General features: G+C 35.6%; 1 protein-coding gene across 7 annotated transcripts; it reads right to left on the reverse strand.

Moving 5' to 3' along the window:
- Window positions 1-1871: 1871 nt before the first annotated feature.
- On the reverse strand, window positions 1872-17768 carry LOC110639734 (uncharacterized). Of its 7 annotated transcripts, none has more exons than XR_002491953.2 (20): window positions 17566-17766; window positions 17106-17147; window positions 16912-16986; window positions 15662-15715; window positions 15404-15508; window positions 11023-11134; window positions 9709-9754; window positions 9521-9592; window positions 8907-8969; window positions 8660-8814; window positions 8348-8412; window positions 5621-5771; window positions 4209-4314; window positions 3971-4106; window positions 3684-3748; window positions 3370-3534; window positions 3115-3187; window positions 2954-3027; window positions 2696-2780; window positions 1872-2109 (listed from the first exon to the last, which is right to left on the reverse strand). XR_002491953.2 is itself a non-coding variant. In XM_021790804.2 (19 exons), the coding sequence occupies exons 1-18, from the start codon at window positions 17567-17569 to the stop codon at window positions 2972-2974; spliced, it is 1545 nt and encodes a 514-aa protein (XP_021646496.2). In that variant the 5' UTR covers window positions 17570-17766; the 3' UTR covers window positions 1872-2109; window positions 2954-2971. The 7 variants fall into 7 exon arrangements, 5 of the variants coding, with proteins under 5 accessions (XP_021646496.2, XP_021646497.2, XP_057995155.1 ...); XR_009145434.1 differs by lacking the exon at window positions 1872-2109 and adding an exon at window positions 2111-2505; XM_021790804.2 differs by lacking the exon at window positions 2696-2780.
- Between the last annotated feature and the right edge of the window lie 5575 nt (window positions 17769-23343).

The raw sequence follows: 23343 nt of genomic DNA on the forward strand, positions 1-23343 counted from the left end.
CTAGGGTTTTGTTTGATTTATAAATTTTATGTTATTGTATGATATGTAGGCTATCTTCTGTAATTTTTTTTATGATTTTTAGGCATGTTTAACTATTTTTAAAAAATCAAATTTCTTGCTACTGTTAATCTGTCAGAATTTGAAAATTGTATATTTATGCATGTTCTTGTATTTTCTTAGGTTTTAATTGATATTTGATCTATTTTCTGTATTCTTTTAATTCAAGAAGTGTTATAAAGTGTTTGGATCATGTTAGAAGACTTAGACCATTAGGTAGTTGTAACTAATTAGGAATCTTAACCCTTTAGGAGACTAGAGTTAGAATCCAATGTAAATTGTTATTAATATTTTCTTTATTTCTTTTATTTTGTTTAGTTTCTTTATTTTTGTTTATTACAAACAAAATTGGTAAGTAGCCCTAAGGTAAGTACCAAAGAGGGCATTCTTGTGAGCTTATATGGAGCTAAGCGGGAGTAAGCGGGGATATCATTGCCATACTAGAAGAGAAGACCCTTTTTTAAGGGTAGCTTGCCCCAATGGCAACTGCATTTACCAACAAGTAAGTAGTTCTAAACTTCTCGAATAACCATTGGCATGAAATTGTAGTAATAATAGAACTTTCATTTGGTAAATTAAAATTAACTTTGTTTTTAATTTAACTGACTTTTGCATGTAATTAATTTAAATAAATACTTTGTAAATTAAAATCAATCTTGTTTGTAAATTAAACTAATATTGGCATGTAAAATAAATTTAATTTAATACTTGGTAATTGTAAAATAAATTTGCATGTTAGAAATCTTTATTAGGATGTGATTGTTTGGGACTTATGTGATATTAGAATAAATTACACATGTACATAATTAACTTAGTTCAATTATCCTTAGGGTAACTTGGTGAAAATTAATTAATTAGGTTAAATAGAAACATAGGGTTATTTGAAATTGAATTTGTTTGTAAATTAAATTCTCAATAATAAATTAATTTTAGTCATCTAGTAAATATCATTTAAATAATTAGCAACCCCATAGATAGGAATTACTTATGCATGAAAATTGTGTAAACAACAACCCTTTTTGTGAATTACTTGCGTGTGTAGGATTAGAATTGCATTTTTTAGGATAAAGTTTAATAAAGGAATAATAAACAAGACTTCTAGAAACATTAGTAGAGGACTGGCACTCGAATTAACGAGGTTAGACCAGGCGTAAGGGGTGCCTAACACCTTCCCCTTACGTACCCACTATCCCGAACTTAGACATTGGGCTATGGTAATGACGGTTGTGGAAACTCTGCAAGGAGTAAGTTGCCATCCATGACCCTTGGAAGAAACACTGAATATGTCCCGGTTATTACCCGGGTGGCGACTCCTGTCTATCTATGCCTTCGTGGCATACATTCTTAATCTGCAGTGGTAGTGTTATGGGAAGACGGTACTTACCAGTGGTTTGATTCTAGTAGGATTGTATGAAGTGCATGTCTAGGAAATGCTGTCTAAGGAGGTGGTACTTAAGTGAGACCATTGTGACTCCACCATCTTTCCTGGGCATTACCTGGTGCATTTTATATAATTCTAATGGATGATATTTCGCCTCACGCCCCACCCCCACACTCACCCGTTTAACTTAATTCAATAATATCATACCATAGCATATCTGACCCGATTTAACCCAAAGTGTTAAGATTTCCAATGTTACTACTACGTCAATTGAAAGTTTTAGAGGCTCAAGTACCAACCAAAATGATTGCCCCTTGAGCAAAGTGTCAAGAGCCCCGCATCCAAAGATAATAATAAATTCAAAGGCAACCTAGATCCACCTACTTAATTGATTAGTTTTACCTCTTAGCAATAATTAATTTTAGCCCAAGTAAACCCATCTCACAGTGTCTCAAATTCTTGCCTCAACCGTTCAACTCAATTCAATAATACCATAGCAATATGAATTTTTTTTTTTCACAAGTATATAAAAATTGGTGACAACAATACTCTTGATCAATTTTATCATTCCAAACATACCAGCACCTGACCAAATGCACCTCAACGGAACGCAAATAGTGCCGGTGAAAACACTTGCAAAACATACTTGGTAAAGAGAGATGCTCGACATCCTTGGCAAAATCAAAACAAAAACGATAATTGAAACCAATTATACACTTTTAACGGGCACTTATCTAGTGCCCGGCTACATTCAAAACTCAGGTAATCATGTCACTAAAATTAAACCATATTGAAGAAGCTTGAATAGATAAACTGATTAATACCATCACCCATTGAGTTAGGGGGTATAATTACTCTACATTCATACATCTGAATTCTGCAAGCATAAATGCCTGAGAAAACAGGATTTTGTGAACACCGACCAGCAACAAAAATAACCAACTCTCCATACAACCACTAGACGAGCAGTGAACCGGCAAAATTATCTGAATCCATATATTTGTACGAGATGTGTGTGCTGGCACTCAAAGTACACAATAAAGAAAAGCTATTCTTTTTTACTCAGCCTGCATGTCAAAAGTTGTATGAAAAAGTTTGAAAAATTGCACAGCAATACATGTAGAAACCCAAAATCTCAATTAAAATTTGTATCTAATGTGACAAAATACCATGCAACACGGATTTCACAAACAGGTAAGACTAGCTAAGTGCCAGTAATGTTTATAAAACAAATCAAATAAAGATGGCGGCACATACAATGAAAAACCTGACTTAAATGTTGGGTAGGTTGGGAAGCAGGGTTTAAGCATAGGTATTAAATACCGGAATGGTCCACAATTTACTGCACAGCCATTAGCAAACTGGCTCAAATTCAGCAAAATAAGCAAAATGACTCAATCTTAAACGCTTGGCATCCAGCAGGCAACTGGTACAATGAAGTCATGCCCAAGGAAAACTAGAACCCTAACAATTTAACCAAGAGAAAGAAAAAAAAAAAAGTAACTGCTTAATTACCTGTAACGCCAAAACTGTTTAAAAAGTAGAACCAGAAGAAAGGTCAATCACTTTCCCCACTGCAACCGTTTTCCCTGTAAAGCCCAGGACTCCAATTCAGATGTGACTCAGACTACGGATAAATCGTGTACTGGCAAGACAAGCAATATTCATAGACCTACCCTCAGTACGAAGAGTAAACCTGCCGAGTTGAGGAAAATCTGTAAACTTCTCAATGCATATCAAGTTATTTACCTGCGAAGCATATCATCAAATATCACACATCAATAAAACTTTTTAGCAATTATACTATATCAAATGGAAATCATTAATGCATTATTTATGCTCAGATGTGCATTTGCATTCTATAGACTCATAAAAATTAAAGCAACATTCCAACTGAACTTATTTGGGAGAAACAGGCTGAACCAAAATACCTGAACGCGGCACACAATAACAGCACCATTCTTCACAAAGAGAACTTTCTTTTTCATAGGTTTCTTTGTCTTCGGATCAATTTGTTTTAGTAGTTCAACAATCTCACATTCCTCAACTACAGAATGAATATGCAAAACAGCTTTATAGCCAGCTGTAAAAATTGCCTAGAAGCAGCAATTACAATCAATCATCAGGGTAAATATGAGCAAAAGGTTTTTAAAAAAATAATAATAATAATAATTCTAAGAAAAGTTGACATCAAGATTATCTGTTGAAAAAAGAAAGACCAAAAAATTAAAGTTTGGCAGCATACATTGTCCAGCAATTCGAGGATCTGCAACTGAGCAACAAATTCTGTAACCGAGGCTATTGGCTTTGCTGCACAATGAAAGTATAAAAAACAGTAAGTAACATAAAAATTTAGGAGCACAAACCAAATGAGGAATATTTGATGTCCACATATTTAGACACATGAACTGCAGATAAACACACACACAAAAAGGCAAATTCTTTAAAAACAAATAATTTAGCTTCTCATCACTACAACCAAAATACACCCTGATTAGGTACTTCAAGGGACAGACTTACAGAACAACTTACCAACACTAGACATGACAAAACCTGCCAATATATCCTCGTCATCAATCCCAGATAACCTAACACGAAGATTTTCTCCAGGCCCTGCACGTCTAACTTTGTTTTCATCACAATATACAGCAACAACTTTCACCCGAGTCTGAAGATGGATGTGTATAACCGTCAGGCCCCATCCCAACAGCAAAGAAATAAAAATAATTGAAAAGAAGAGTAAAAAGATCAAGGCAGGTTTAGGGAACACCTTATTTGGCATGACCAGCAAGGAATCACCCTCAGTCACAGTACCAGATTCTGCTCTGCCCATGACTACAGTTCCCATATCTTTAAATTTGTCAATAATAGGCATCCTGAAAGCTCAAAGAGTTTAGATAAAAATTAGCTTAGTTGAAATCAATGATAAAAATCTTCTAAATAATGCAGAGAATAATATATATATATATATATATATATATATATATATATATATTAGGTAAAAGTCGTTTAGAGTGGAGAAAGCGAATCCACATAGCCGACCCCAAATTTTTGGGATAAAGGCTTAGTTGAGTATTGAGTATTGAGTATATATTAGGTAAAAGAACTCTCCACTAATAGAGTAGCATTGTACACCACTGCTCAAACCTCCCAAGCATTAGTAGATCAAGTAGTTTTTATTCCAACTAGGAGTGTTGGGTTCCCGTAACAGTTCCAGCTCCAGTACAGTTCTAGCTAAGGACTGGAACCAGAACCAAACCTTCAGTCCTTCGATTTTTAGGAACAACACTTGGAACCAGATTTTGATTCCGGTTGGTTCAGTTCTAAGCAATTTCAGTACAGTTCCAATTCTAATTGGATTTCAATTTTGATTCTAATTTCAATTCAAATCTCGATTTTTATACATAAACTACAACATTCTTGTGTATCTATAAAAACAGTTTTTCGGTTTGAGACGATTACAATAAGGTTTTGGTTCGATTCTTGATAAAGAACCATAACCACCAAAACAGTAAATATAAGTTTGGTTCTCACAATAATGGTTCTTTTCGGTTCTAGTACAATGTAGTACAGTTCTTAGGTTCAGTTTGAAACCCCCAAAATCATGCACAGCCTTAATTCCAACTCTCATCATAACAAGAAACTTTAGCCAAATATTACCATTTACACAATTCTTGTAGGTGATTTTAAGAGTAATAAAGATATCATGTGTTATAAAATGAGAACAAATTACATCAACCAATTCAAAAGCAGTCCTTCATTAACTGCCTCAAAATAAAACAAAACTGGACTCTCAAGATACCCTTAAGGGACAGCCATACTTTTCTTCGATTCCAAAATAAAGGGCACATAGATAACATTACCAAGATCTTAAAGACCATGTAAATAAGCAATGTAGATTGACCAAGTAAAATTGAAAAATTAGTAAGCATGTTTACAAAGCATTGATAAAGCCAAAGAGAAACAAAAGAATGAACAAGTCATGCACTAGGTATGAACTTGACCAAAACATCAACAAATAACGTTGAAGCATTGTATAAGCATTATTATTGATGATAATGAAAGACAAAGCATCCATATTACATCAAACTACAAGACCAGAGAGAGGGGGTGGGGGGAGAGGGCGAAAATAAACAGATCAGCAGAGAGAAAAAAGGAAAAGCAAAAAAAATCGAATCTCACCTGAAAGGACCTTTTGGATCCCGTGGAGGAACTTCAATGGCATCAAGAGCTTCGAAAAGACAGGGGCCATTCCACCATGGACACACGCTTTTTTCCACTCTGGTTTTCATGTTTGCACCAAGCAAACCAGATATTGGCAGGAACTGGACATCTGCAAATTTCAAATAAGAATAATGCTCAAAAAGAAATTTGAATAATCTCATGTATCAAAACAATTATGGACTCATCATCAAGATCAACAAGCAATTGTCTAAATCAAATTATAAATTTACAACACAAATTATGAAATAAAATGGAAAACCGTGATGAAAGTATAAATAAAATAAAATGGATTCCATACCAAAGAGGCAAATCCACGAGTCAACAAACAAAAACCGAGAACCTTCACAAATCAAAAGCACCTCACACATTTACCACTACCAAGAAAAATACACGGGGAAAAGAAGTATCATTTACAGTACATCACAAGATATAATCATTTTAAGAGAGTGTTTTCAATTTAGATGTCAGATTAACTCTTTGTTCAATCCCATTTGTTTCCTCCCTAATGTCCAAACAGCCAGGAAAAACATAATCTCTTTATTTATTTATTTATTTATTTTGCAACTACTCTAAATACCACCCTAATCTCTAACAAGTTCTTCTAAAAATTCCTCCTTCCTATTGCACTTCATCTACCATCCAGTCAAGGAAATATTCATTTTCCTTCGAATTATCCACAATCCAAGATGAAACTACGCAAAGCATGCCTACAAAATAGTCATTGCAAGTTGTACCTTCATCTAAAATTAAACAATTCAACCAAGGGAATTCTTCACTGCTATCTCTAACGAGTTTCACAAAAGCTTGCAACGTAAAATTTGCATTCTTTGAAGCTTTCCACCTATGCAATCAGGTTCCAATCATGGTTTTAAATATCAACCATTATTTATAGCCTTTTTGCCCTCCCGTTACCATGACTCCCCTTATTTAAAGGCAAAAAAAAAAAAATTGTTCACGCGACGGCCATTACAGCCACTACATAACAATAACAGTCTGTCACCTCATTTTCTTAAGCCAGATGAGGATAGCAGCTGTTCCTCATTACTTTTTTCTGGTCTGGGGAGTTTTAAGTTGTTGTCTCACTCTCTCTCAAATTTCGATTTGAACTTTTCTATCTTTATACAAAATCTTTCACTTCTCTCTTGAGTTAAGATTATCAACTATCTTTCTAGTTTTGCACATCTATATCTTGCAAAAGATGAGTTATTTATTTTTGTCTTTTTTTTTTTTGGTTTTTTTGCTTCATTGTTGAAGAATATTATGTTTGATGCTAGGTTTCTTTTGTTAAATTTATAGTATGATGCATGATTCTTTGTTATTTACATAGTTATTTTAGATTTAAATTGATTAATGCTAATAATGTCTAAGAATGATGAATTTAATATCTTTATTTAAAGTATTTATGCTTATTATTTGGAATTGGCTGTATATTATATCTTTAAATATCTACTCATTTCATAAGCTTTGCAAATTTTTCAAAAAATTTGCATAGCAATATGCCGTTGCTGTTACATTACAGTTGTTACATACCTGTTCCATTACCCACGACTACAATTTAAATCCATGGTTCCAATTAATCACACTAGCCTCGTACACCATGTGCTCTCTAACCAAAGCCTAGTTGAACACTTTGTAAAGTGAAAAATGCACTTCCATAAGAGTACCATCATCCCTACCACCATATGTCTTCACAAAATCAAAGTAATGAGCCAGCCATCTCTAACCTCGACTTTCAAAACATCGAGAGGGAAAACTAGAGCCAACCATCCTGAAAACTAAAGCCAACCAATGCTAAAAGCCTCTAATAGGTCGCCAAGAGACATACTGACTTCTTAAGGCACCGCCATCCAATGCACCACTCCCTGTATAAAGCATCTTTTTGGAATCTTCAAATGGCAAACAATGACTAAATTGTAGGGATGCAAAAAGCGTGATCTTTATGAATAAGATTACTACAGGTAAAAAGATTGGAGATTGTCAGCTCTCACAACTTCTGATTCCAACTATCCTACCAATTATCCTAAACAACTTGAAGAAGGCACTCGTGGCATTAAAACAGATAAGACTCAGACACTAGGTTCAGATCCTCACACCACGGTTTCAATTCATACCATAAACAATTCAAAAAATAAATAAATAAATAAATAATAAAAGAGAGGGAGAGAGAGAGAGAGAGAGAGAGAGAGAGAAGAAAAGAAGAAAGAACAAGGTGACAGCCAAAATCATATTAGTCCATCCCTATTGATTATTATTAATACATCCCAATAACTATTAGCATAGTTTTGACATGATCAATAATACTATTAACTTTTAATTGTTACAATTCAAACTAGGTGACAACATACAATTGAAAAGAAAAACATAGTTGCAGCATAAAACATTTAGGGACTAACAATTGTATGGTTGGCTAAGGCTCCGTTTGGGATTGAACCATTGTGGTTGAGAGGCCAAAAGGCTAGTTTGAAATTGCTTTTTGGAAAAGTACCCTTTTAGATACCGTTGAAAAAAAAAAGTTTAAAAAAGTTGTTTTGCTGAAATTATTATCACTAAAATATGTCAAATTTAAATTAAAATCAATATTTAAAGCTCCTTGATAAACATTTTTGAAATAGTGTTCTCAACTGAAGCTAAAACAAAAATGCCAAATAAACGCTAAATCCATTAAATTAAAAAATTATCCAATACCTTTCTTCACATTGTAGCCTGAAGACCTCAGAAATGGTATCATCTTTGCTTCAATTTCATCATACCTGGGAAGGGGAAAAATAGAATGAAGAAACTACCAAAGACTAGAGCCACTTATGCATGCACACCTGCATAAGAACATAGGTATGTACACAAGTTCATACTCACCTGCAACAAAACCAACCCCAGAAAAATCTCTTTTTTTTTACCAGTTACAAACAAGCACACAAAAAATAGAACCCTAATTATTCATGCACATTACACACACACAAATGACATGCATACACACAAGAGTTAAGCCAAGAAAAGCACCTTTCCTTTGACCAGTTTACAGTGGGATCATCCATTTTATTTACAACAACAAGAAGCTTAGACACCCCCAATGTCTTTGCCAGCTGAACATGCTCACGGGTCTGCCCACCTCTCTCATACCCAGTTTCAAATTCTCCTTTCCGAGCAGCAATCACCTAATTAGTAAGAAAGAGAGTCTGTTAAAGCCACAACCAAACCCCATAAAAGAACAAGCAGAAAGCAAAAAAAAATGTTAATATAAACGCACCAATATACCAATATCAGCTTGAGATGCTCCACTAATCATATTAGGAACATAACTCTTGTGACCCTGAAGATGGAATGAAAGCACAACAGGAAATGGTTCATCAAACCAAAAAAAAAAATGAAATCAATCATCAAATAAAAAGTGTAATTAAGTGAAATGTGGAGATTTGTCATCCATCAAATACCAGAAACACACTAATTGTGACTGCGAACCATGAGAGATATGAACAATATTACACAATAAATAAGCAAAAATTTTTTCTGTTACATAAAAAAGTACACCTATATGATTTATGAAATGCGTAATTTATGGAAGTAATGCATATGTATATACTAAGAACATAAAATTGGAGAAAAGGAGGGACAGCAGAGAAGTTCTCACTGGAATGGAAGAAGAAAGAAGAAAATAAAAAGGCAATAGAACCAACTATAAGAACATGCAGCCCAAAAACAATCTCCCAGTACTACACTCAAACAATAAATGTGATGCAAATTACAACTTCTGCACACATTTTGATCAGCTAATCTAGTAAAACCAACTGAATGCAGCAACTTTAGATACAAACAATTAGATAAAAAAAATTAGAAAAATAAATTGGAGAACTGATCCCGTACTGGTGCATCTAAAATTGTAAATCTAGTTGTCTCTGTTTCAAAATGTGCTCTTCCAACTTCAACTGTTATACCCTATAGTCAGCAGTACACATTTAGAATGTTAGTATCCAACTTGTAAGCCAAAATTAGCAAAGGAGAAGCAACATCTAGCCTCATGAAACCAACATTCTCAGAAGATCTAAGGATACCTTAATCCTTTCCTCTTCATTAGTATCCATAATATATGCCATGTACCTAAACACACAGAAAGAAAATTGTAGTAATTAAAAGGTATTCACTAAGTGAGAATGAACTAAAACACCCATTCTAATGCAAGATGAGAAAACTACAATAATTTTAATTTATTAAAAGAATAAACAAATTTTGCAATAATTTTATTTGGTCATTAATAGCTAGATAGGACACAAACTCATATTCAAAAACCAAATTTGTCGAATACTGGTTCAAAATTTGCTATAATGATAACAAAACTCAGAATCCAGGAAAGAAAGGGATAATTTTCTAGTAATGCAGTAAAAATTCAGGCAAATTCCAGAGTAAGAAGTAAAACAATAATCTAGAAAAATCTATAAATCATGTTACACAAATAAGTCTTGCGTTTTAATGGGTCTTTCTACAAAACACAAGGTTCTTGGTTACCAAAATGATATAGATCAAACCACCACTTTCTTCTCAAATAGATATTTGAAAATTGTACAGGATTTAACTTGAAAACAAGACCCCCTCCCCTACCTCATAGAACTTATATTGAATCTATTGAAGGTTTTAAAACCAGATCACAGATTCAAGGATGTTAAAAACTCCTTTTTCACACAGGAACGAGGATGATAAAAACTCCTTTTTCATGAAATTACTCCCAAAATGATAACAGCTTAATAGCAGATCCAATTTCAGAATAAAAATTTTGTTAGCTTGGCCATGTTAAACACTCTTTTTTTAGCAAATTACTCCCCAAATGATAAAAGCTAATAGCAGATCCAATTTCAGAATAAAATTTTTGTTAGCTTGGCCAAGGATTCAAAAACCTACTGCAGTTCAATAGCTGTTAGATACCAGATCCAAGATACTACCAAGGCTTTGTCATGAATATTTACAGTTTGAACCTACTAAGGCTTTAGATCCCATTGCTCTTTTGCAAGTTCAATAAAAAGTGATTAGTTTACTATCAGCAGCCAAGAATAAAACTAACCTAAGAACACATAGAAAGACTAAATATCCCATTAATTTATTTTTTTTTTCCAATAAACCCATCCTGAAATAGATAGAGAGGGAGATAGAGACTTCACCAACATCATAGGTGGCTTATGCAACAAGAATGACAAACCTAGCCAATCTAAAAAGTTGGTGTCACAAGTTGTATCATTAGTCATAAATACTAATGCAAGGGAAAAAAAGATACAACCGACCAGTTATATAGACATAATTAGGAAGACAACCAATTTGCATTCTGAATACTCGGTAATATACACATCAGTTTCAAAAGTGCAAAAGGGAACTCCTACCAGCTTTCTCTACTCTTTTCCTTAGCTTCTTTCTCATATTTTTGGATTGTACGATCATCAACCTGACCACTGAGCAAAAGTATCTGACCTCCAATTGTGGACTTGCCAGCATCTGCAATCCAAACACAATAAATGAACCCAGAGACAATCACAAAACGATAGAGCTAGTTCATTTAACTTTGAGTAAACGTATTGTAGCAACCATATGCAAAATACAGTAAAAACTTTAAAAATCACAAATAAGTTTCAGTTGTATAATATTCAGTAAAATCAATCACTTTCACCATCTTTTTAGTCCACGTTTGGTATCAGGTAAGTAGACTCAGGAAACAAGACATTCCTCGTAGTGCATCCAGTTGTCTTTTTTGGGTTCCACTACCAAACCAAGTTCCTGGTAGGTAGGATGGTCAAACATCTAGTCCACAAGGAAAATAACTTCACAAGGAAGGAGAGTTAAGTTGGATTTAAATAATAATATATAGATGATTAACTAATTGATCTTAAATGGGCATGCACATGATTAAATAATAATATACTTTATTAGTTTTTAACTCCGCCTAAGTAGTTTGCGCTTAGCCGGTCCCAAGCCCGGATAAATGAAGAGGGTTGCGGTAGGTGACAAACAGCGTAAAAATTTCATCACACCTTATGATATGGATTCAAATGATATAAACGTTGGGGCGTCCTCTACTAACGACACGCTACATCGGAGCCCGGGTGTAGTGAGAAATATGCAAGGATGTAGGGCGTTCACCGAAAGTGACGCGCCATGCCGGCGCCCGGGTGTGGTGTTAAGTGAGCAAGGGTTTCCACATCATGGACGGGTGTGGGTAAAGAAGTTAGTCCATAGAACAGATAGTAGAATAGATAGTGGAACAGAATATAAGATAGAGATAGAAAACAACAGAAGATATCATAGAAGGAGACCAATTAGGAAGGAGTAGGATAGGAGGAAGATCAGGGTCGGCACTTGGAATGTTGGATCCTTAAAGGAAAATTAATGGAGCTTGTGGATACCTTGCAAAGGAGAATGGTGAATATTGCTTGCATTCAGGAGACTAAATAGGTAGGAGAGAAAAGTAAGGAAGTGGGTAATTCATGGTACAAACTGTGGTTTACCAGAAAGGAGAGAAACAAGAACGGAGTAGGCATAATCATAGACAGGACATTAAAAGACGCAGTAATAGCTGTGGAAAGAGTAGGAGATAGAATTATACTAGTAAAGCTAGTACTAGAAGGAGAAACAATAAATATAGTTAGTGCTTATGCCCCACAAATAGGACTAGACAGTGAGAGTAAACAAAAGTTTTGGGAAGATATGGATGATTTAATGCAAAACATACCGAATGAAGAAAATATTTTCATTGGTGGATATTTGAATGGACATGTAGGAAGTGATAGACAAGGTTATAAGAATATTCATGGAGGTTTTGGTTTTGGCAGTCGAAATGAGGAGGGAAAAAACATCCTGGATTTTGCTATGGCATACGATCTAATACTAGCAAATACCTACTTTATAAAAAGAGAGTCACATTTAGTGACTTTCAAAAGTGGGCAATATAGGAACCAAATCGACTTCCTCTTAACCAGGAAGACAAATAGAGCTCTATGCAAGGATTGCAAGGTCATTCCAGGAGAGGCTTTAACAAGTCAACATCGGTTGGTGGTCTTGGATGTCAAGTTTAGGAACAATTCAAGTAAGGTCAGAAGAAATAGTGTAGCTCGAACAAAGTGGTGGGAGTTCAAAAGAGTAAAGCAAGTGAAGTTCAAAAATGAGCTTCTCAAGTCCGAAGTATGGAAGCTGGGTATGGAGGCTAATGATATGTGGATTCAGGCATCAAAGATTAGAGAAGTAGCTAGAAAAGTACTTGGAGAGTCTAAAGAACATGGACCACCCTCAAAAGAGAGATGGTGGTGGAAGGAGGAAGTACAAAAGGCAGTGAAGAGAAAAAAAGAATGGTATAAGAAATTACCTAAATGTGATAATAATGAGGCATATGAACAGTACAAGATAGCAAAGAAAGAGGCAAAAAAGGCAGTTAGTCAAGCAAGAGCATAGGCCTTTAAAAAGTTATATGAGAAACTTGGAACTAAAGAAGGGGAGAAAGATATTTATAGATTAGCAAAGAGGAGAGAAAGGAAATGTGAAGATCTTAATCAAGTTAGGTGCATTACGGATAAAGAAGGAAAAGTGTTGGTGAAAGATGAGGACATTAAAGAAAGATGGAGAAATTATTTTAATGATCTCTTTAATAATAGTCAAAATGGTAATAGCGTGAATATAGACTATAGAACAATAGAAAAAAAATGTGAATTATACTAGAAGGATTAGATCTTTAGAAGTAAAGGAATCACTTAAGAGAATGAAAGTAAGTAAAGCCTGTGGACCCGATGAAATACCAATTGAAGTGTGGAAGTGTTTGGGAGATATGGGAGTGGCATGGTTAACTAAATTATTTAATAAGATTCTAAACTCAAAGAAAATGCCTGATGAATAGAGGAGGAGTATTGTAGTACCTATGTTTAAAAATAAGAGAGACATACAGAGTTGCTCAAACTATAGGAGAATTAAACTCATGAGTCATACTATAAAGTTGTGAGAGAGAGTTGTGGAGCATTAACTACGTCATGATACTTCTATCTCTCTCAATCAATTTGGTTTCATGCCCGGTCGTTCAACTATGGAAGTGATCTTTCTCATTAGAAGCTTGATGGAGAAATATAGAGATATGAAGAAAGATCTACACATGATTTTTATTGATTTGGAGAAGGCTTATGATAGTGTTCCAAGAGATGTCTTATGGAATGTGTTAGAACAAAAGAGGGTATCTATTAGGTATATACAAGTGTTGAAAGATATGTATGAAGGAGCAACTACTATTGTGCGTACAGTGGGAGGGGACACAAGAGATTTTCCGATCTCAATTGGATTACACCAAGGATCAGCCATAAGCCCTTACCTTTTTACATTAGTTTTAGATGAATTGACGAAACATATACAAGAGAGTATTCCTTGGTGCATGATGTTTGCAGATGATATTGTTCTGATAGATGAGACACGAGAAGGAGTCAATAGAAAGCTAGAGCTTTGGAGAAGTACTCTAGAGTCAAAGGGTTTTAAGTTAAAGTAGAACGAAGACAGAATACATGCATTGCAAGTTCAGTGAAGGCCAAACGGATGATAGGGAAAGAGTTAGTTTGAATGGAGTTGTACTGTCCCAAAGTAATCACTTTAAATATCTAGGCTCAGTCCTTCAAGTAGATAGGAGATGTGAGGAGAATGTTAGTCATAGGATTAAAGCCGGATGGTTGAAGTGGAGACGTGCCACGGGAGTTTTATGTGATCGTAAGATTCCCAATAAGTTGAAAGGAAAATTTTACCGTACAGCCATACGACCAGCTATGTTATATGGTAGTGAGTGTTGGGCACTGAAAGAGTCGTATGCGTCTAAGATAAGAGTTGCAGAGATGAGAATGTTAAGGTGGATGAGTGGCCATACTAGACTAGATAAAGTTCGTAATGAGAGTATTAGAGAAAAGGTAGGAGTGGTGCCAATTGAAGATAAGTTGAGAGAAGGAAGATTGAGATGGTTTGGTCATGTGAAGCGTAGACATACGGAGACTCCAGCTAGACAAGTAGAGCACATTAGGTTAGAGGATAGAAAGAAAAAAAGGGGTAGACCTAAATTGACTTGGAGGAGAGTAGTACAACATGACCTAAAAGCATTACATATTTGTGAAGATTTAACCCAAAATCGTTTAGAGTGGAGAAGGCGAATCCATATAGCCAACCCCAAATTTTTGGGATAAAGGCTTAGTTGAGTTGAGTATACTTTATTAGTTTTTGTGGGTCCCACAGTCTCTAAGACACTATCATTTAATAGACATGCACGTGACTGAAATTGAGCTTAAATGGACAAAAATTGAAATATATAGAATTTAATGGACTCCAATTAAAAATTGTAGGGTTCAATTTACTGTAAATAAAAGTCACGGACATATTTAACTATCAGACTTTTAGTTTAAGGTTCAATTTGGGCCTTTGGCCAACAAAATACAAAGAAACCAGAATGATCCTTTTAAAAGAAGAAAGATAACACTCCTCTTAGAAAACCAGGTACTCTAAAACTGTGAGAGAGGAAAATGAGATAACAATATAAATCAATTTTCAAATAACAAGAAAACAACAAATAGCAATAACAGCACAACTAAATGTAACAGCATAATAACAAGAAACTTACTACATTAATAAATAATAATATCTGATAAACAGCCAGTGTGATGTGATGACATCAATAATTGAGTATGACTGGGGGAAAAAAAAAAAAAAAAAACCTTATAAGGCTGAGATGTATTTGGCAAAATCATGAAGTAAACCTACCAACATGGCCAATAGAAACCACATTCAGGTGCCGCTTCCTATTGTCTTCTTCCATCTCGTCTGGCGTTTCAACATCTACCAGTGCAGATACTTCCTTATCTTTCACTGTGAGAACCAACCACAAAATGAGCATGGAAAAGCAATAAACCGAGACATACAAATAACAAAAGCACATTGCCTGCAAAGAAGATATCTAGATGCACAGATATTTAAAAAATAAATAAATAAATAAATAAATAACAAAAAACTTCAGAGTACCTTTTGACTCAGCCTGCACTTCTGTAGAGTTCAGATTAACATCATCTTTGGAATCTGGAAATACACAAAGCAAAACTTATCAAAGAAAGATTCAATATCAAACTCTAATCAAAGATCTTATACACATATTAAAACTGTCACATAGTATAGAGTGTGCACTGCACACGTAAACATAACAAATGTTTGAAAATTCCAGATCCCTAAACAAAACAAGAACAATCATACTTCACATTTAATTTTTGCAAAGAAAGAAATATAGACTACTGTTTATTTTGCCAAAAAAAAATTCCTCCTTTTTTGTGAGAATTAAGAAAAGAGATGTAATTTTATTGTGGTCACTGATTTGTCCTCTTGCAAAGAATGACAGATATATACATACATGCATAAATGTCTCTAATTTAAGGAAAAACAGATAAAGGAAAGGAAGTTCATTCTTACATAGAATGAGTGCATGTAGAGAGAGAGATGAAGGAGTAGGACTAGGTAAAAAATGAGAAAAGAAGGGCCCAAAATGAAACCACCAATGATACTTGAGTTCTGGAAGGGAGCCACATCCTAGGTTTTCTGTAATCAATCTTGGCTAACTAAATGCAAAAGCAGAGTTGGAGACCAATGGAAACAAACCACATACAGAGTCACATTTTAAAATAGAAACAGGTGGAAGGACCATGGCGTCGAGAGATCAATTCATCTGACATGATTCAAGGTGAAAGCTTGACAAAACAATTAAATAAATTTACCAACCAAACAGAAACACTTCATGGCATAATATGGTAATGGTAACACTATATCATTTTAATTATGTGTATACAATATACCATAAACTGATACCCAATCTTATATCAATAGCACAGAAAAAACAACATTAAGAAAATAGAGAAAGTAAAAGGGGGAAGTCAAAATATAACATAGGCATGCCTTTATTGCACTTTACACCAGAAAGGCACACACCTCAGGTAGCCAATCTGAACACAGTAGAGGCATTAGCCCTCGCATTGTTGGGCCTTGAGCCTAATGCACAGCTTTAAAAACTACAAGCATCATATAATCGAATTTAATAGTAAGCCATCTCAAAATTTTTATGAGATTAGTTATTAGTTCAAGAAGTTCCATGACATCCAATTTGAATTTAAGTCAAAATATAACCTTAGCCATAGGTACACTTTTTAAAGTTTTAAGCATGAACATACTTATTTCACAAAAATATATAACAATAACAAAAGTTCCAAACACTTGACTGTACCACCAACCTTCCTCCATTCTATCCAACTTCTCTACTTCTTCCGTCTTCGCATCTTCTGCCTTAATCACTCCATTATTCTCTTCTGCTACGTTTTAATCAAAGCATTCAACATAAGATTGCAAAACAAAGAAGAGAAGGAAATCAAAATACAACCAATATCTCATTGATAAAAACTATAAACCATGTTAGTCCTAATACCACCTGCAGAGTCAAGCTGCAATGAGCGAATCTCCTCCTCAATATCTACCATCAAAACAAAGAAATGTTTGAACAAGTTAAAGCACGAGCAAGTGTCAAAAATCACAGACAAGCTAAACACTAAGAACATCAATAAATATTAATTTAGCATCACATTCATTATCTAATACAGCAAAAAACTCTCTATGCAAATGTGCCCAATAATTTAGCTTACTTCATCGAAGCTCAATGAAAATTCATCAATCCAAACCAACAAATTACAAAAAATGAATTGATAAACTAAAAATATAATCCAAGGAAATTGATAAATAAAGTAGATAGTTCAGATTGTTAGTATCAATAAATCAACCGTAAAATAGTAGATCCATAACCAAAAATGAAAATCCAAGTGATTTCAGAGATTCAAAGCAGATAAATAGCAAAATTGAAATTGAAAGATTAGCAGGGAGATTCAGAGAAGTACCCATGGCACAAGAGTTGCTAGGGTTTTGAGAGATAGACAGTGAAAGGCAGGAAAAGAGAGGCGTGTGTGGGCAGTGTGGCTTTTCTGGAAGCAACCTAGCGTGCAGACTACAAATGCGATATGCGTGAATGGTTTTTTAAGGCTTTGGCCTTTGGATGCGTCTTTTCTTCGCCACAAGGTCTCAACGGGTCGGGGCGATTCCGGTTAACTGAATTTTTTTTTTTGGTAATTAAAATTTAATAATTCGATGTATAATAAAATTATAATTTAATTATTTAATTTTATAAATTTATAAATTTTAATTTATTTTTTCCATGTAAATATTTATACAAAAATAATTCTTTTTAAAACCGTTAATCTAAATTTTGAGATTAAATTATTATAAATATTAAAATTATATAACTTTTATAATTTTTAATTTATTAATAGTGAATTTTAATAAAAATTATTTTATAAGCAAAAATATGCCTGAAGTCAATTTATTTTTTAAAAAATAAAAAATTAAATTATAATTTTTATATATCTTAAATATTAGCTTGTAATTATTTTGTCCTTTCAATTTCTAAATGGGATGATTATCACATTTTGTTGTCAATTTTAATTATTAAATATAATTTTGTGCTAATTTATTATTTTATAAATTATGATTTGAAAAATATTTATGATTAGCATTAATTTAACTAATTTTGTTATTCTAATACAATAAAAAGCTAACTTCGATAATAAAAACACAAAATAAAATAAATTGAGCTTGGATTTTTTTTGTGACTTAAAACACAAAATTGGAGTGCACAATTATACTAAATAATAAATTGGAATGCACATAAAATAAATCTTTAAATATGTTAATGAAAGAATATTAAAAATTAATATAAAATTAAATTTAGTATATTTTAATTATAAAAACCCTATAATAATTAAATATTTTAAATTATTTTTTCTAATAGAGAAATACCTTTTCAACATTTTGACCACAATGTTAAATGGAGTTTTAATATAAATTCTCATAATTAATAATGTTAATAAGTTTTGATTCGATAATGTTAAAATTATAGATTTAAAATTCTTTGTTTTGAATTTAATATCAAATAGCACTCTCCCTTAACTTTTTCCCTTCCTCGTAATAAGATTTCATTTATTTAGTAGAAAATAATTTATATATAAAAATATTTTTTATTATTTAATTATAATATTAAATTAATTATATATATTTCTTTATTTCATATATATATTTTGAAAAATAATTAAATTAAGTTTACAATAATTAATTTAATTAATATTTTAATTTAAAATTAATTAATTAATTAATTAATTTGATGTAAATTGTAACACCCCAAAATTTTAAATTTTATAAGCATTTTTGGTATTTTAATTTTATTTAAATTTTAGGAATTTTTTTGAGATTTTTCGGATTTTAAAAATCGGGTTTGATTTTCCGAAAATATAAACTTTGATGATTTTTAAAAATTAATTTAAAGACCACGTGGCAAAACTAAAAATATATTTGGAGTCTACGTATTTTTCTGAGTTTTCTGGAATTTTTTCGGAATTTTTGAATCTCGTTTTCGGTCCCGAGGCAGAGTAAAAATTCAAAATTTTGTATTCTGAATCGAACCGGCCGAATCGAACCGGATCGGATCGGACCGGTCGAATCGGACCGGTCTTCTTCTCTTTTTCTTCCTCCCGCGCGCGTTCCTTCCTCCTTCTCTCTTCCTCGCGTTTTCTCTCTCCTCCCCACCCCGGTAGCCGACCCACCGCCGGCGCGCCCTGACCCTCCCGGCGGCCTTGAAAACGCGGCGAACGCCAAACGCTGGCGTCGATTCGCTTCCCGGCCAAATCCGGCCGATCCGGCCACCAATTGGGCCGGTCTTGTGTCTAAATTCATCGACTCTGAGAGAGCTTTCCATAGACACCAAGAACGCCGAAATCCATCGAGCGGTTTGTCCGATTTTTGCTCGGGAAGATTTTAGCCCATTTCGACTTTTGGGCTAGATTTCTCGAAAACCGTGAATCCCACGAGAAAACCGAGGCTACCAGCACGCTCCATTCGTCAAGAGCTTCGCAACGACATAAATTTCGAATTTTTCCGACACTGTTTTTCGGTGGGTCCCACGGAACTTCGCAGTGTTTTTCCGAGCATTTAATGAGCTTAGAAAATTCTGAAAAATTTATGTACTAACCCCGTGTTATGGGCTTCGTGTAGGTATCCTCAATTCGCGGAAATTCGACAGTTGACCGGGTCTGCAAATTTCGGGCCAGATAGACCCGTTACCGGAAAAGTCTCCGAATTGAACCAAGGTTTTGGCTACCCCCCATTGTCAGATGTCCCGAGTGCGTCCCCGAAGTCGGAATCGGCAAAGGTAAACCCGAACCTTGCTTTTTCGTAATTTTCTAGTGCTTAAATAGGATTAAAAATCCATAAAATATTTGTGGTAGCTTAGAAAATTATGATTCTTTTTGCAATAGCTTAGTAATATTGCTAAGGACTGCGGGGCAAAGTTTTATAATTTTTAGAGCTTGTTTGGGCAGTTTTTGCAAAAATGATCAATAATAAGGACTAAATTGAAATTTTGCGTATTGTGATGGATGACTGATTTGATGGGCCCAGGAGGGGCTGTGTGATATGATTGAACTGTGGATATATGGATTGTGAATATAGAAGTGTGTTTTGAGCCATTTTGCAGGTTGGGTAGGTCTTAGGTATAGGGGAGACTCTGCCGGATTTTCGGCACGACTTAGGACGTAATTGGTCTTTTCTTTGTTTGTATTGAGTCAGATTGTATTAAATAAATGTAATATAATTGTCAGGTGAGCCGGGACAGCCTTCTTCCTCCGCCCAGCCGCCACAATGATTGTCGTCAAGTCTGTGAGTAAAATATTAATTTTAATTGTAATTTCACTATTATTATATGTTCAAGCATGCCCATGCATCACTTATATGCATATATTTATGTAGTTAAACTCTAGGCACGAATTATATTGCATTGATAACTGTTAAAGTGCCATGATGCTGTTGTGGTAATTTGGAGCAGTGTGCGTGCGTTGGTGTGCGTGTGATGTGGTGTGGACTATGGATAGGACGGGTAGTCACGGCTTGAGTTCTTCGCTGGGAACCCGATCCTTCGAGGGGTAGTCACGGCTTGAGTTCTTCGCTGGGACCCTCGATTTGGTTTATTAAGCGAAAGTCCGGCTTGAGTTCTTCGCTGGCACCAGGTTGGATTTAAGAGAGCTGTATAGGGGATCAGCTCCCATATGTTATGATTGATGCTACAGGGTGCGTGAGTGCTCCAAATTACCTTTTCGATGTTATGATGTGAAAATATTGTTGCTGTTGCATTTCACTCCATAGGTTGCATTAGTACTAGATAGTTATAGAGATTATGGTTAAAATTGATATTTTACTCTCTGAGTCGAACGCTCACTCCTGTTCAAAAATTTTTACAGGCCACAGGAGGATATTTTTGAGGTTAACCTGCTTTTTCCCTCGCAGGTCAATTATTACTGTTTGTATAAACTTGTTAAATCTTAGAATTTCCGCATGTGTTAGAAATGTTTATGTAATTTGGGTCTGTAAACTAAATTATTATTTTGGGACCTGTAAACTTAATATGCTATGCATGTTTGATGGATTGGATGAGGGAGCTGAGCTCCCATTTATTTTTATGTTGATGAGTATGTGGAGGGTGAGCTGAGCTCCCCAATTGACTGTATATTGTGTTTACAGGTCGGGTGAGTCGAAAACTCCCCGTTGGGAAGTCCATTTTATGGCCGGACTCTGTCCGTTTATTTTCTTGAAATTGGGCCCAAATGGGCCTTAGAGTTGGGCTAGTGAATAGTTAAGGCTTACTACGGGCCTCGGGGGCTTTATGCTGGCCCAGGTCCTAGTGCCGGTCCGGCCCATAGGTTGGGTCGTGACAAATGTGGTATCAGAGCTTAGGCTCCAGATTCTTAGGGAATGTCTGTCTAAAGTATTAGGAAGAGTCTACTATGAGTCACATGCGGAAAATAGGGTTCACATTCGTCTTGCATTGTCATCTTTGCTTCTAGTTTCTGCTCCATATATTATGTATAAATATGAGTCTATAGAGCTGTGTAATGAGCAGTTTTGAATTTTTGTGGGCTAATGCTGCTGAATTTCAGGAAAATGCGTAGAAGCGGAGAGGCGCCCTTGCACGAGAACGGATGTGTCGGCGAGTGTCGGCACAAGATGAGGCGCTGCCCAGGAGGCGGGGTAGGAGGCCTAGAGTCGCTCAAGTAGAGGAGCACCACCCCGATCTGAGATCGATCCTTTATGGCACAGGGTCCCATGGACCCCATGGCGGCTACTCTGGTGATGCGAGAGAACCATCGACATGATGGTGCAGTATATGGTCCATCCTCCACAGCAGCAGCAGTCCACCGCACCAAGAGGGGAACCTTATAAACAGATAATTAATTTCAATAAGTTGGTGCCTGGTACTTATGATGTGTCAGACGAAGCATATCGGTTTTTGGATTCCTGCAGACAGGCAGGAACAGAATTATAGTTGACTGATGGAAGACTGATAGAGTGTATGCAGCATGTCATGGGGCCTATGCCTAGACAATGGATGAATGACTACGTGTTACCCCGGATGGAGGGTTTGACATGGGCTCAGTTTGTGGAACTTTTTATCAATCGGTTTGTGCCAGAAAGCTTCAGAGATCAGAAGTAGTGGGCCTTTGAGGCCTTAAGACAGAATGGCAGGTCTGTAGATGAATATGCTACAGAATTTTTGGAATTGAGCAGATATGCCCCTGCAGCAGTAGCTACAGAAACTATGAAGGTGAAGAGATTCTTAAAGGGGCTTGACAGGAGGTATGCGAACCTGGCCATGATGTCTAATCAGTCTTTTGATGTGGTGGTTGATCGAGCCAGACAGATTGAGATTAGCTATGCTGCGGATGACGTGGAGAGCAAAGAAAAGCGAGCGAGAGGTTCCTCAGGTGTCCCTTCCATGGGTACTCCGGACAGTGGTGGCCAGGGTAATTACAGAGGAAAAAGTAGGAACAAGAAGAGTGGTTTTAGACATAAACCTCGAGGATTCGCACCGAGTGCGGATCGGCGGTGGTCACGATTCAGTCTGGCGATTACTGGTGCAGTTGGGATCCTCCTTGGCACCTTGTGCACAGTGTGGAAGAGGACATTCAGGACCTTGTTTGATGGGTTCAGGAGCATGCTTCAGGTGTGGCCAACCAGGCCACTTTGCTAGAGAATGCCCCGTGTTCTGAGCCACGGATGGGGTCACAAGGTTACATTGCAAATGTTCCTCGCCAGTTGTATCCGGATACTTCCAACATGGCGGCGATCGATTCGATGGCCAGGCGAGGACAAGGGAGACGTGGATTTGGAGGCGGTCGAGGTAGAAGTCGATGTCGTGGTTACGCCACTCAGGGTAGGGGTCAAGCTCGGGTTTTCACCCTGACCCACCAGGATGCTCAAGCTTCAAATGCAATTGTGGCAGGTATTCTTCTGGTCTGTTCTTATGAGGCTCGTGTTTTGATAGATCCGGGTGCTACGCACTCATTTGTCTCCCCTGTGTTTGCCATGAGGTTGGGTAGAAACCCTACAACTTTAGAGTGCCCTTTGTCAGTAGCTACCCCACTTAGCGACAACATAGATGTAGATATGATTTTTCCGGGTAGCCCAGTAGTAGTGGATGGAAAGATCCTCCCAGCAGACTTGGTTCCTCTACCAGTAATGGATTTCGATGTAATCTTGGGGATGGATTGGTTGGCAACTCATTATACCACCTTAGA

This window comes from Hevea brasiliensis, chromosome 17 (genome assembly GCF_030052815.1).
Source record: "Hevea brasiliensis isolate MT/VB/25A 57/8 chromosome 17, ASM3005281v1, whole genome shotgun sequence".
Taxonomy (NCBI): domain Eukaryota; kingdom Viridiplantae; phylum Streptophyta; class Magnoliopsida; order Malpighiales; family Euphorbiaceae; genus Hevea; species Hevea brasiliensis.